Raw genomic sequence first — 14,545 nt, 5'->3', positions numbered from 1 at the left:
GTCAACCGTCTTTAGAAACTTGTTTGAGGGTTCTACTGTGAAGTGGGGCCGAATGAGAGTGGATTTGAGTCAGAGGTCTGCCAGCAGTCACACGCTGGTCACGTGCATTTCACATGAGAGGTATCTCCAGTTCCATTGCTTTTCTGAAGGCAAAGGAATTCTCCGGTTGGAATATTATTGAAGATTTATGTTTAAAACATCCTAAAGATTAATTCCATACATCGTTTGACAAGTTTCTACGGCCTGTTACGGAACTTTTTGACATTTCGTCTGCAATTAGTGAACGCGCTTCGTGAGTTTTGATTTGTTTACCAAACGCGCTAACAAAAGTAGCTATTTGGACATAAGTGATGGACATTATCGAACAAATCAAACATTAATTGTTGACCTGGGATTCCTGGGAGTGCATTCTGATGATCATAAAAGGTAAGTTAATATTTATAATGTTATTTCTGACTTCTGTTGACTCCAACATGGCGGATATATGTATTTGTTCTCTGAGCGCTGTTCTCAGATTATAGCATGGTTTGCTTTTTCCGTAAAGCTTTTTAAAAATCTGACACAGCGGTTGCATTAAAGAGAAGTATATCTTTAATTCCATGTATAACACTTGTATTTTCATCAACATTTATGATGAGTATTTCTGTAAATTGTTGTGGCTCTCTGCAAATTCACTGGATGTTTTTGGAACTACTGAACATAACGCGTCCAATGTATACTGAGATTTTTTTATATGAACTTTACCGAACAAAACATATATGTATTGTGTAACATGAAGTCCTATGAGTGTCATCTGATGAAGATCATCAAAGGTTAGTGATTAATTTTATCTCTATTTGTGCTTTTTGTGGCTCCTCTCTTTGGCTGGAAAAATGGCTGTGTTTTTCTGTGGCTTGGCTCTGACCTAACATAATCGTTCGTGGTGCTTTCGCTGTAAAGCCTATTTGAAATCGGACACTTTGGTGGGATTAACAACAAGATTACCTTTAAAATGGTATAAGATACTTGTATGCTTGAAGAATTTCAATTATGAGATTTCTGTTGTTTTGAATTTGGCGCCCTGCACTTTCACTGGCTGTTGTCATATTGATCCAATTAATGAAATTGCAGCCCTAAAAAGTTCTTAAGGCAAGGGCTGATTTCAAGGTTTTACTGCTAACCTACAAAGCATTACATGGACTTGCTCTTACCTATCTTTTCGATTTGGTCCTGCCGTACGTACCTACACGTACGCTACGGTCACAAGAAGCAGGCATCCTAATTGTCCCTAGAATTTCTAAGCAAACAGCTGGAGGCAGGGCCTTCTCCTATAGCGCTCCATTGTTATGGAATGGTGTGCCTACCCATGTGAGAGACGCAGACTCGGTCTCAACCTTTAAGTCTTTACTGAAGACCCATCTCTTCAGTAGGTCATATGATTGAGTGTAGTCTGGCCCAGGAGTGTGAAGGTGAACGGAAAGGCTCTGGAGCAACGAACCGCCCTTGCTGTCTCTGCCTGGCCGGTTCCCCTCTCTCCACTGGGATTATCTGCCTCTAACCCTATTACAGTTGCTGAGTCACTGGCTTACTGGTGCTCTTCCATGCCGTTCCTAGGAGGGGTGCGTCACTTGAGTGGGTTGAGTCACTGACGTGATCTTCCTGTCTGGGTTGGCGCCCCCCCTTGGGTTGTGCCGTGGTGGAGATCTTTGTGGGCTATACTCAGCCTTGTCTCAGGATGGTAAGTTGTTGGTTGAAGATATCCCTCTAGTGGTGTGGGGGCCACAGTGTCTCCTCCTGTCTCAGCCTCCAGTATTTATGCTGCAGTAGTTTATGTGTCGGGGGGCTAGGGTCAGTCTGTTATATCTGGATTTCTCCTGTCTTATCCCGTGTCCTGTGTGAATTGAAGGATGCTCTCTCTAATTCTCTCTTTCTTTCTTTCTTTCTCTCTCTCTGAGGACCTAAGCCCTAGGACCACGCCTCAGGACTACCTGGCATGATGACTCCTTGCTGTCCCCAGTCCACCTGGCTGTGCTGCTGCTCTAGTTTCAACTGTTCTGCCTGCGGTAATGGAACCCTGACCTGTTCACCGGACGTGCTACCTGTCACAGACCTGCTGTTTTCAACTTTCTAGAGACAGCAGGAGTGGTAGAGATACTCCCAATGATCAGCTATGAAAAGCCAACTGACATTTACTCCTGAGGTGCTGACTTGTTGGACCCTCGACAACTACTGTGATTATTATTATTTGACCATGCTGGTCATTTATGAACATTTGAACATCTTGGCCATGTTCTGTTTTAATCTCCACCCGGCACAGCCAGAAGAGGACTGGCCACCCCTCATAGCCTGGTTCCTCTCTAGGTTTCTTCCTAGGTTTTGGCCTTTCTATGGAGTTTTGCTAGCCGCCGTGCTTCTACGCCTGTATTGCTTGCTGTTTGGGGTTTTAGGCTGGGTTTCTGTACAGCACTTTGATATATCAGCTGATTTAAGAAGTGCGATATAAATACATTTGATTTGATATCTTTCTCTCTGTTTTCTCTGACTGAGGAGAACGGGAGCTATGGGTAGTACCGGGGTGTTAGTAGGTAACGTAAGCACCCAGATGAAATAAAATACATTTAATGAAATAAAACCCGAATATGTTAATATCATTCAGCTACTGTAGCTGTCTACTTAACATCAACAGGCCGCACTAGTAGCAGAACAATTAAAAATAGACACCAAATGTAAAGTTCCTGACGATCATAGCGATCTGACTCCCCCCTTCTGTCTGAACTTGGAATATTCCTGTTCATGGGCTTGGGCCACTGACCCTTAACATGGTTGTTCTGTTCTGCATTGTGCACTATTCTAATAATTTGAAATTCGATGGAATAACCATTTTAACTCCCCAACACATAGACAAGGCATGTGTAGGAAAGGCGTGCATATCCCAAATCTGAATAGGGCTAAACTGCATTACATTCAAACAAATACAAATGTATTAACAGGACATGATACAGCAGCAAGATACAACGTGTATTATGCGGGCTACATTCACAAATGGGGGGAAGGTGTTTCCTTTTCAATGTATTATTGTACACATTTCATTACACGTACTGTATATACGTGTATCTGCTAATTTGACAATGACAGTGAAACCATATCGAATGAGTTGACTTGATAGGCAGCCGTTGGTCTACCTGAGTGAAGGCTGGGGAGGAGGAACTTTCAGAGTTGCGCGATAGACTGCTCTTCATTCCGAACTCAGAAGCGTATGCGTCGACATCTCACGAATTGAGTTTTCACGGAGACTATTCTCTCCGGAGTGTGTCGTCTGGCAGTCCAATTTATTTATTTACAAGGGATATTTATTTAAAACAATTTAACCACGTCTGCAGCTAACGACACTGTGGATCTATGCAAATCGTAGGAATTGTAGGGCTTTTTTGAAGTTGAAGAGAGGAGGAATGTATCGTTTCTTTGTGAAACTAACGTTTCTTATTCCAGTCATCGTCATAACACAAGGTAAAGTGCCTGGAAAAAAACTACTGCAAAGTTATTTCTCCTAAGGATTTAAACCATTTGAGACTGAATGTTTTAATTCAAATCAATATTATTAAGTTGAGTTGAATGACTGTTACGTTAAGTTTGATTTTGTTGAGTGCTGCAAGATCACTATTCTTTCATTTCAGTAAATGAGGCTTTAATGTTTGGAAAATAGGCTACTGGTGCTCTGCCTCTGTAGTCTATGGATGTGAAGTGGTACTTAATCTGATATGATTTAGAAGTCTTGTTGGCTATTTGAATTGCTTTATTACGGATCTCTGATCTTCTGCGTCTTTCTCAGTGCGAACAAATCATGGGAACTCATCCCTGTGCCTTGGCACATCGGTCTTACACACTTCACAACTCAAAGTGATGACGATAATTTTAACTGTATACTCTTGACTAGTAGACTTCAGCATATTTGCAATGCAAAACGTTTAGCCCACTAAGCATGTAGGCTATTGTTGATGTGTGACCTTTGTTCATCTTCTTTTTTTAAAACGTGCACTTGATTTCGTCTCGTTAGGCTATATCTAGATTTAAAATGAGATCCATTTTGTTTTATTTCTCATGAAGTAGGCTAAGGTTAGCCTAGGCCTGACTAAACTTGATTTCGTCTGTGGAGCGATAGTTTCGTGGTAGGCTATGTATGGAAGGCGTGTGTTGCGGGGGGCGTTGGTGAGAGGGTGTTATTCTCTCTCTATGGGAGAGCGTGTCAGTCCCGTAGGAGGTGGGGGTTGCTGGCTTGTTTTATGACTGTGATTTCTTTTGTTCACACGTCTGAGCTCAGCAGCTGTTGCGCTTTCCGCGCAAAATTAGCCTTGAGAGCTGTTAATGGGTACTATGGATCTCCAATGTCATCTGGGCTTGATGTGCCCAGACGGTAATACACTCGTGTCCCCCGGCGACTGGTTCGTGCATAAAACATTCTCCATTCAGGCTGCAAAAGGCTTTGATTTCCTCCTTAATTCGATTCAATGGCAAGAACGCGGGAAAATAACTGGGAAAATATGCATACTTTCTTTATGTAACACAATTTTCCACCACCATGCTAGAGTGGCTAATGCCTAGGAATGCTAGTCACGGATGTTGCGTATCGCGTTCAGTCAATCTGGTTGCAGCAGTCTATTGTTTACCCCTGGCTGATGCTGCGTTGAAAGCAACTGGGAACTCGGAAATGTACGCCACCGGACTTCAGTGGGTCCAAATTAAGTCGAAACTCGAGAGAAACGAGTTCCGACTGGGAAAAATGTATTTGAACGCCACCAACAAAAAAACATGCCACCTGCTGGAGAGAGACAGACATGGCTTTGGCAATGTAAACATGTTTCCCATGCCTATAAAGCCCCTTAAATTGAATTGGCAGATTTTTGGATGAGTTTGGCCTCTTTCTTCCTCTTTGATGTGGGGGCAACATCAGGAAGTAGTATTAGCCCCCACCATGCATGCTGCTAGCCTCGCCGGCCAACAAGTAGTCTAGACCTACATTGTCCCCCAAACCACAGCTTGCACACAACATGATTAGTTTCAAAGCACACATCTCAGTTGGCATTTAGCAAAAATGGTTATTGTGCAAGTGTTATTAATGTGAATTGGCTTTTAAAGTTCCACTTTCTGCAGCCTATGTCTTACGGTAAAATAACGTTTTTACAGTGGGCCTATTAATGACTGAATTTAATGTGTTTTTGTGTGAATGACTGTTTTTGTGAGAGTGTTATTGTTGCTATTTTATAACAGATTTTTCCCTACAGGTCTAAGATGCTCTCTAACTACTGAATCATGTCTGAATGGAGGGAGGTGTGAGGCCTCCTCTGACAGAAATGGAGAATGCAGGTAAATAGTCCACAGTCCACATATTGACAACACTTTGCTGAATGGCTTTTCTTGTTTGATATCAACCTCAGAACTTTTTCCCCAATACCAGGCCAGTTATTACAACCGTGATCAGGATTTTGAGTTTGGGTGTTTCTAAGCACAGGAGTTCAAAGTTGGGTTAGGTTATTGGAACTCTGAAGTTATCCGTGGGTATTTTGTAAGGTGCATGGTGCAGTGTTAGGGGTATAGTAAGGTTTTGATAATAGTGTGTGGTACTAGACATATTAGAGTGTTCTTTGGTAGGCTATAGAGGCAAGAGGCCTTGTGTTTCCCCTCATTCCAGCCTTTGAGAGGCAACTCTGCTCAGCAACCAGAGGCCCTCCACTTTCCTCTGAGCAAGGTCCTTCCTGTAGCCGCAGAGCCCTGCGCGTCTGCACTCCAAAAGAAAAGACTGAAAGAGAAGTGCCCCCCCCCCCCCCCCGCGCTTATGAATGCAGGACACTTCCCCGGCGGCGTGAGGGACGCGTCCCAGTCCTAAATCTTGTTTTTCTGCTCTTTCATGGGGCGACAGCTGGGGATCGCCTGCCGCCCGGTGACCATTGTCCCTTAGTCAGAGCAATGCTGTGTGACTAATCAGAGTGGGGCTTCCCAAGAACGCTACAACTACTAACCCCCCCCCCCCCCCCCCCCCCCCCCAAAAAAACCGCCACAACACACCCTAAAACTCTTGCCGTACCCCGTTCGAGGGCTCTTCTCCTGATTCCTGAATAGGCATTCTTCCCCATTATGAACTCCAGTAGAGGGCCAGATGGTGCTGAAATGTAATTGGATTGGATGTTATTGGTGGAGTGAATTTAATTGGAGTAAACTGAAGAAATTTGAAAGCAAACAAGTGGGAGTGAGTGGAGCAGATGAGGGCTCTCTAGCCTGGGCCTGATGCTGGTGCAGGGATGGGCAGTATATGTTACAAAATATTGTGTATTTATACATTTATTGTGTATTTTTACATTTGAATTTAAAGACCGTCTGTAAAAACAAATATACAAATGACCCGTGTTCATCCCTGAAAATATTTTTATCACCATGTTGCTGGTGGTCTCTGAAAGAGTTCAGTGGTGGGTGTGGCCTGATGGCATTTGGGGAAGGCCCCACTCTGGGGACAGGGAACCTATGCTAGCCCGTGGGCCACAACTCAATTACATCTGAGTTAGAAGTGCCTTTTGTTAAATAAGTCAGGTGTTAAATTAGATTAAAATGAGACTGGATTGCCAGCACAGGATAGGGGGATCTAGTGCCTCATCAGATAGAGATGCGGATGTCTCTGTCCACTCTCTCCTTAAGCTGCATTTACAAAGGCAGCCCAATTCTGATATTTTCAAACGACCAATTAGTGACAAAAAAATCAGAATTGGGCTGCCTGTCAAAACGCAGTCTTAGTCTTCCTCTTATTCATCATGTATCTCTCTTTTCCTCACCAAGCCAAAACAACCATCAATCATAGTTGACATTTAGGTGTGTCAGTGTCAATATCCAGGGGTCAAAGTGGAGCGTCACTGGGAAGGATCTGGGAGGGTATTGATTATCAAGCTCATGTTTATTTATTAAGTTTATTATTCACACGCACACATCTCGTTCCACCTCAAAAAACGCAAGAGGATTTCGACCCTCAATCTCAGATTGTTCTGAATTCGTTTATGTTAGAAACAGAAACGCCAATCCCACCCCAACAACAGGTATATAGTATCAGTCTGTTTAACAAGTAGTAACTGCGGCTCGGAGTATTGTTTCTTCATTGCATGTAATGTATTCCCAGTGAATTTGGTGATGTTTTTTCACCCTTCTCAGAGAATTTTGTTATTGAAGTTATTGGGCACTGCATCTCAGTGCTTGATGCGTCACTACAGACACCCTGGTTTGAATCCAGGCTGGATCACAACTGGATGTGATTGGGAGTCCCATAGGGCGGTGCACAATTGGCCCAGCGTCGTCTGGGTTTGGCCCGGTGTAGGCCGTCATTGTAAGTAAGAATTTGTTCTTAACTGACTTGCCTAGTTAAATAAAGGTTCAATTTAAAAAAAACATTTTTTTTATGTCCCATCCTACATCCTGATATTACCAGATTGGGATGACTAGATGGTGCTGTTTATAATTTTTAACTACAGAAATGTTTTCAGAACAACATGGTGGGTTTTATGGTTTGCTGAAATGACATGGAATGAATTACCCCCAACTGTTTATGTGGAATTACCTAAGGTAGTCTTGGGAAAAGTGTGCCCAAGTTTCAGTGTGTGGTTTGATTGATGTGATGGTGCGGAGTTCCATCAGAGGAGGGCGGATGTCAGCAGCAGAAATGTCAAAGAGCATGTAGCACATCATCTGATCACCCTTTTACTTATTTTGAGGAATTTACAAATTATTCAAGTCATTCTAGATGAGTGATCCAGAGATTGGGCCCATGACACAGATGGCAGTTATGGTGAGGTGGAGTTTGACTCAAATATACTGGGATAGATTTCAGTCATACTCTGTCAGAGACCTGACAGGTCAAAGATTTAGAGAGTTAGAATGGACATGATAGGGGCTTAGCCTGGTCCAGATATGCATACTTTAGTTCAGCTAACTTCTCAGATAAATTAAGAGAACATATTCCCATTCAAGTCAATGTTTTATGATGGACCAACTGGTGGCAAAATTCTATATAGGTTGGTTTAGAGGACCAAGCTAAAATGCATCTGGATCAAACTATTAGGGATTAGGTTTGGGTTTAGAACAGGACATGGTTTTACTGACTTGTTTACGCTGCTCCTTCCTGCAGGATTGCCTCACCTCCTCGAAAACAGGAAGTACTTTTTTGGGGGGGTGGGGGGGTCGCCCATGTATTCTGTCCTCCACCTCAGGTTCCAAGAATAGCTCACCTTATGGCTTCACATCCTTGCATCGATATTAGTTTGGTCTGAGGGAGTTTTGTCTGATAAGGACAAAACCTTTTTAATGCTCATAATTGCCTATAAATAGTCAGTGAAACGGCCCTAATTAATATTCATCCATACTGACTGCATAATGACAATGACGGCAAATCCCGACAGGAAGACTAAAAAAGAAATGGAAGTTCTTGTAGGGGAGGTTGAAGCAAGACAAAATATATTGTTTGGTGGGCACAGTGTGGGCATTAGTGGCAGCATGTGGCAACGCTATGAATGCTTCTGGCTCAGAAGATCAGACCCTCTCAGAAATAAATAAAGAACTGGTCTGACTTAAAAATGGAGGCCAAAAGGCGCATAGCCTCACACAGACAATGTTTGTGCCACGGGCGGGGGAAAGGGGACACTGGAGCTCAACCCCCTTGATGAGCAACTTGCCAGTATTATAGGGGAGTCCCTTCTGAGTGGAGTAGTGATGGAGGGGGACACTGACATTTTATTTATTTCACCTTTATTTAACCAGGTAGGCAAGTTGAGAACAAGTTCTCATTTACAATTGCGACCTGGCCAAGATAAAGCAAAGCAGTTCGACACATACAACGACACAGAGTTACACATGGAGTAAAACAAACATACAGTCAATAATACAGTATAAACAAGTCTATATACGATGTGAGCAAATGAGGTGAGATAAGGGAGGTAAAGGCAAAAAGGCCATGGTGGCAAAGTAGATACAATATAGCAAGTAAAACACTGGAATGGTAGATTTGCAATGGGAGAATGTGCAAAGTAGAAATAAAAATAATGGGGGTGCAAAGGAGCAAAATAAATAAATAAAATACAGTAAGGAAAGAGGTAGTTGTTTGGGCTAAATTATAGGTGGGCTATGTACAGGTGCAGTAATCTGTGAGCTGCTCTGACAGTTGGTGCTTAAAGCTAGTGAGGGAGATGTGTTTCCAGTTTCAGAGATTTTTGTAGTTCGTTCCAGTCATTGGCAGCAGAGAACTGGAAGGAGAGGCGGCCAAAGAAAGAATTGGTTTTGGGGGTGACTAGAGAGATATACCTGCTGGAGCGTGTGCTACAGGTGGGAGATGCTATGGTGACCAGCGAGCTGAGATAAGGGGGACTTTACCTAGCAGGGTCTTGTAGATGACATGGAGCCAGTGGGTTTGGCGACGAGTATGAAGCGAAGTCCAGCCAACGAGAGCGTACAGGTCACAATGGTGGGTAGTATATGGGGCTTTGGTGACAAAACGGATTGCACTGTGATAGACTGCATCCAATTTGTTGAGTAGGGTATTGGAGGCTATTTTGTAAATGACATCGCCAAAGTCGAGGATTGGTAGGATGGTCAGTTTTACAAGGGTATGTTTGGCAGTATGAGTGAAGGATGCTATGTTGCGAAATAGGAAGCCAATTCTAGATTTAACTTTGGATTGGAGATGTTTGATATGGGTCTGGAAGGAGAGTTTACAGTCTAACCAGACACCTAAGTATTTGTAGTTGTCCACGTATTCTAAGTCGGAGCTGTCCAGAGTAGTAATGTTGGACAGGCGGGTAGGTACAGGTAGCGATCGGTTGAAGAGCATGCATTTAGTTTTACTTGTATTTAAGAGCAATTGGAGGCCACGGAAGGAGAGTTGTATGGCATTGAAGCTTGCCTGGAGGGTTGTTAACACAGTATCCAAAGAAGGGCCAGAAGTATACAGAATGGTGTCGTCTGCATAGAGGTGGATCAGAGACTCACCAGCAGCAAGAGCGACCTCATTGATGTATACAGAGAAGAGAGTCGGTCCAAGAATTGAACCCTGTGGCACCCCCATAGAGACTGCCAGAGGTCCGGACAGCAGGCCCTCCGATTTGACACACTGAACTCTATCAGAGAAGTAGTTGGTGAACCAGGCGAGGCAATCATTTGAGAAACCAAGGCTGTCGAGTCTGCCGATGAGGATGTGGTGATTGACAGAGTCGAAAGCCTTGGCCAGATCAATGAATACGGCTGCACAGTAATGTTTCTTATCAATGGCGGTTAAGATATCATTTAGGACCTTGAGCGTGACTGAGGAGCCCCCAAGACCAGCTCTGAAACCAGATTGCATAGCAGAGAAGGTGTGGTGAGATTCGAAATGGTCGGTAATCTGTTTGTTGACTTGGCTTTCGAAGACCTTAGAAAGGCATGGTAGGATAGATATAGGTCTGTAGCAGTTTGGGTCAAGAGTGTCACCCCCTTTGAAGAGGGGGATGACCGCAGCTGCTTTCCAATCTTTGGGAATCTCAGACGACACGAAAGAGAGGTTGAACAGGCTAGTAATAGGGGTGGCAACAATTTTGGCAGATAATTTTAGAAAGAAAGGGTCCAGATTGTCTAGCCCGGCTGATTTGTAGGGGTCCAGATTTTGCAGCTCATTCAGAACATCAGCTGAGCAGATTTGGGAGAAGGAGAAATGGGGAAGGCTTGGGCGAGTTGTTGTGGGGGGTGCAGTGCTGTTGACCGGGGTAGGAGTAGCCAGGTGGAAAGCCAGCCGTAGAAAAATGCTTATTGAAATTCTCAATTATGGTGGATTTATCAGTGGTGACAGTGTTTCCTATCTTCAGTGCAGTGGGCAGCTGGGAGGAGGGGTTCTTATTCTCCATGGACTTTACAGTGTCCCAGAACTTTTTTGAGTTAGTGTTGCAGGAAGCAAATGTCTGCTTGAAAAAGCTAGCCTTGGCTTTTCTAACTGCCTGTGTATAATGGTTTCTAGCTTTCCTGAACACCTGCATATCACGGGGGCTGTTCGATGCTAATGCAGAACGCCATAGGATGTTTTTTTGTTGGTTAAGGGCAGTCAGGTCTGGGGAGAACCAAGGGCTATATCTATTCCTGGTTCTAAATTTCTTGAATGGGGCATGTTTATTTAAGATGGTTAGGAAGGCATTTTTAAAAAATATCCAGGCATCCTCTACTGACGGGATGAGATCAATATCCTTCCAGGATACCCCGGCCAGGTCGATTAGAAAGGCCTGCTCGCTGAAGTGTTTCAGGGAGCGTTTTACAGTGATGAGTGGAGGTCGTTTGACCGCTGACCCATTACGGATGCAGGCAATGAGGCAGTGATCGCTGAGATCTTGGTTGAAAACAGCAGAGGTGTATTTAGAGGGCAAGTTGGTTAGGATGATATCTATGAGGGTGCCCGTGTTTAAGGTTTTGGGGAGGTACCTGGTAGGTTCATTGATAATTTGTGTGAGGTTGAGGGCATCAAGTTTAGATTGTAGGATGGCTGGGGTGTTAAGCATGTTCCAATTTAGGTCGCCAAGCAGCACAAGCTCTGAAGATAGATGGGGGGCAATCAGTTCACATATGGTGTCCAGAGCACAGCTGGGGGTAGAGGGTGGTCTATAGCAGGCGGCAACGGTGAGAGACTTGTTTTTAGAGAGGTGGATTTTTAAAAGTAGAAGTTCAAATTGTTTGGGTACAGACCTGGATAGTAGGACAGAACTCTGCAGGCTATCTTTGCAGTAGATTGCAACACCGCCCCCTTTGGCAGTTCTATCTTGTCTGAAAATGTTGTAGTTTGGAATTAAAATGTCAGAATTTTTGGTGGTCTTCCTAAGCCAGGATTCAGACACAGCTAGAACATCCGGGTTGGCAGAGTGTGCTAAAGCAGTGAATAGAACAAACTTAGGGAGGAGGCTTCTAATGTTAACATGCATGAAACCAAGGCTATTACGGTTACAGAAGTCGTCAAAAGAGAGCGCCTGGGGAATAGGAGTGGAGCTAGGCACTGCAGGGCCTGGATTCACCTCTACATCGCCAGATGAACAGAGTAGTAGTAGAATAAGGGTGCGGCTAAAAGCAATAAGAATTGGTCGTTTAGAACATCTGGAACAGAGAGTAAAAGGAGGTTTCTGGGGGCGATAAAATAGCATCAAGGTATAATGTACAGACAAAGGTAAGGTAGGATGTGAATACAGTGGAGGTAAACCTAGGTATTGAGTGATGAAGAGAGAGATATTGTCTCTAGAAACATCATTGAAACCAGGAGATGTCATTGCATGTGTGGGTGGTGGAACTAATAGGTTGGATAAGGTATAATGAGCAGGACTAGAGGCTCTACAGTGAAATAAGCCAATAAACACTAACCAGAACAGCAATGGACAAGGCATATTGACATGAAGGAGAGGCATGCTCAGTCGAGTGATCAAAAGGGTCCAGTGAGTGGAGAGGTTGGTTGGGGGTCACGGCGATTTAGACAGCTAAATCGGTAGCAAGCTAGCATAGGAGCAAGCTAGCATAGGAGCAAGCTAGCATAAGATGGAGGTCTGTTATTAGCCAACTCTTGCGTTCCGTCAGTAGATTAGTGGGTTTCCGTGTGGTAGAGGGGATGAATCCAAATCACACAACAACAACAAAAATAAAAACAATAGATATAGTTATAGAGGCCCAAGAAGAAAAATAAATCAATAAATAAAATAAAAATAAAATAAAAATTGTCCGATTGTCTATTCAGATAGCAGCCGATAAGATAGGCAACGGCTAGCAGGCCGCAGATGAGCGCCCAGGCAACGTTGCACCGGAGGAGCCAGCCGGACAGTTCCCTCGGGTAGACAACGTCGGCAGTCTAGCCGTGAAGGCCCGGTGGGGCTCCGCGCGTAGGCAGCAAAACGGGTCCGGATAGGTGACTGCAGCCCAGGAGTGATTGATGGAACTCTTCAGCTGGCTAGCTCCGGAACAATTGATGTTAGCTCTGGAATCGACGAAAGCCGATAGTCACACGGATAGCAGCTAGCTAGCTGCGAGATCCAGGCATGGACGTCCAGAGCCAGCGGCCGAAATCCAGGGACATGGAGAGAAAAATTGGTCCGATATGTTCCGCTCCGAGCCGCGCTGCACCGCGCCGTACAAAACTGGCGATAGATTCTCGAGCCAAAGGACAGCCGATGACCACAAACCGTGGTCAGCTGAGTACCAACGATTAGCCAGTAAATAAGCTAACTAGCTTCTGAACTAGCCCCTGAAACAGCTTCAGAGTAGCTTCTGGACCAGCTTCTGGCTAGCTCCCGGCTAGCTTCTGGCTAATTTCTGGCTAGCCTCTCGGAGGATCACAGATCTGAGGTAAATAATACTTTTTTATATAAATATAAATTGGTGAAACGGATTGCAGGAGAGTGTTCTGAAGATGAGTTTTTGGAAAATTAAAAATGTATGTGAAAAAAAAAGTTGTGTGTATATATATATATATATATATATATATATATACGGGACACGACAGGACGAGGACAAAAATACGTCTGAACTGCTATGCCATCTTGGGAGAGTGTATTGCACATGCAGACGCACCGGGTGATCCAGGTATGTAATTAGTATTCCCTCGTTTGAAAAGAGTAAACCAAATGCATCCAGTTGTTAAAAAAAATATTTAGACAAACAATTGTGATTTTTTTTTTCTATTGTTTTGAGTCGCTGCGTGTTCCAGCGGGGTCGGTGGTGCTGCAGCTGAGCAGGAGCTGGGTGCACCCAGCCCTGCCGTCTCCACTGCACCTCATGCGTCACAACCCTCCAATCGGCCGTGTCCTCACAGATGCAGTCCTGCAAACGCAAAGAGACACCATCGACTCTATTAACAAGGTTGCCAAGGAGTTGAAGTTGGACAGGCGCGGCTTGGTTTCTGCGCATGCTTTTCTGTAAAGCTGGGCCCTCTACAGCATAGAGATCCAAGAGAACAGAGCTTGGTAATCGGAACAGACTCATAAGCCACTCATCAGTGGCCAGAAATCTTCCATTTGCCAAATCTTCCAACAGTGCCAAAGCAGCCATTGTGCATCAGTGCACATTGTAATTGCATGCCTTTTTATACCCACCCATTTGATTGTCAACGCTACCCATTTGCGTAACACCTTCAGGTGTGGTAATTACCCTGATTGTAACTGACAATGACAGGACCATTATCACATTGACAGTTCTGCGCAACGAACATGTGATAACAATATATGAAACTCTGCACTTGTATCTTCCCACCTGAGGCATCGAAAACGGCATTGGTTTAAATGTAATTTGTCCTACTGTTCACCTTATTTATGAGAATACATTTCATAACATGCAAGTATTGTTTCATAATTACAGATCCAATTAAATATGATTCCCGATTAAACTGTAAAACATATTTGAGGGGTTATTTTGCAAGAACAGATATCTCCGTTTTTATTTATTATCCTAAATCATGTTTTTAGTGTTGTTTTTTGTGCACTCCAGGGAACTCTTCATATATAATATGTGAGAGGTAATATTTCTATTTATTTTACACAATGGTATCAATTTCAAG

At 43.8% G+C, this 14,545-nt stretch overlaps 1 protein-coding gene across 2 annotated transcripts in view; it reads left to right on the top strand.

Moving 5' to 3' along the window:
* Positions 1 to 2,751: 2,751 nt before the first annotated feature.
* The window catches only part of notch1 (notch 1), a 73,827-nt gene continuing 62,033 nt past the window's right edge, over positions 2,752 to 14,545 (top strand). The window contains exons 1-2 of one of the 2 annotated variants that reach the window (XM_036976507.2): positions 2,752 to 3,486; positions 5,259 to 5,340. In XM_036976507.2, the coding sequence (XP_036832402.2) occupies positions 3,429 to 3,486; positions 5,259 to 5,340 (140 nt within the window). In that variant the 5' untranslated portion in view covers positions 2,752 to 3,428. 2 annotated transcript variants of the gene reach the window in all.

Source organism: Oncorhynchus mykiss, chromosome 5 (genome assembly GCF_057628025.1).
Source record: "Oncorhynchus mykiss isolate SJ-2025 chromosome 5, ASM5762802v1, whole genome shotgun sequence".
Taxonomy (NCBI): Eukaryota; Metazoa; Chordata; class Actinopteri; order Salmoniformes; family Salmonidae; genus Oncorhynchus; species Oncorhynchus mykiss.
The sequence above is the reverse complement of the archived record's forward strand: the minus strand, read 5'-3'. Positions and strand labels throughout refer to the sequence as shown.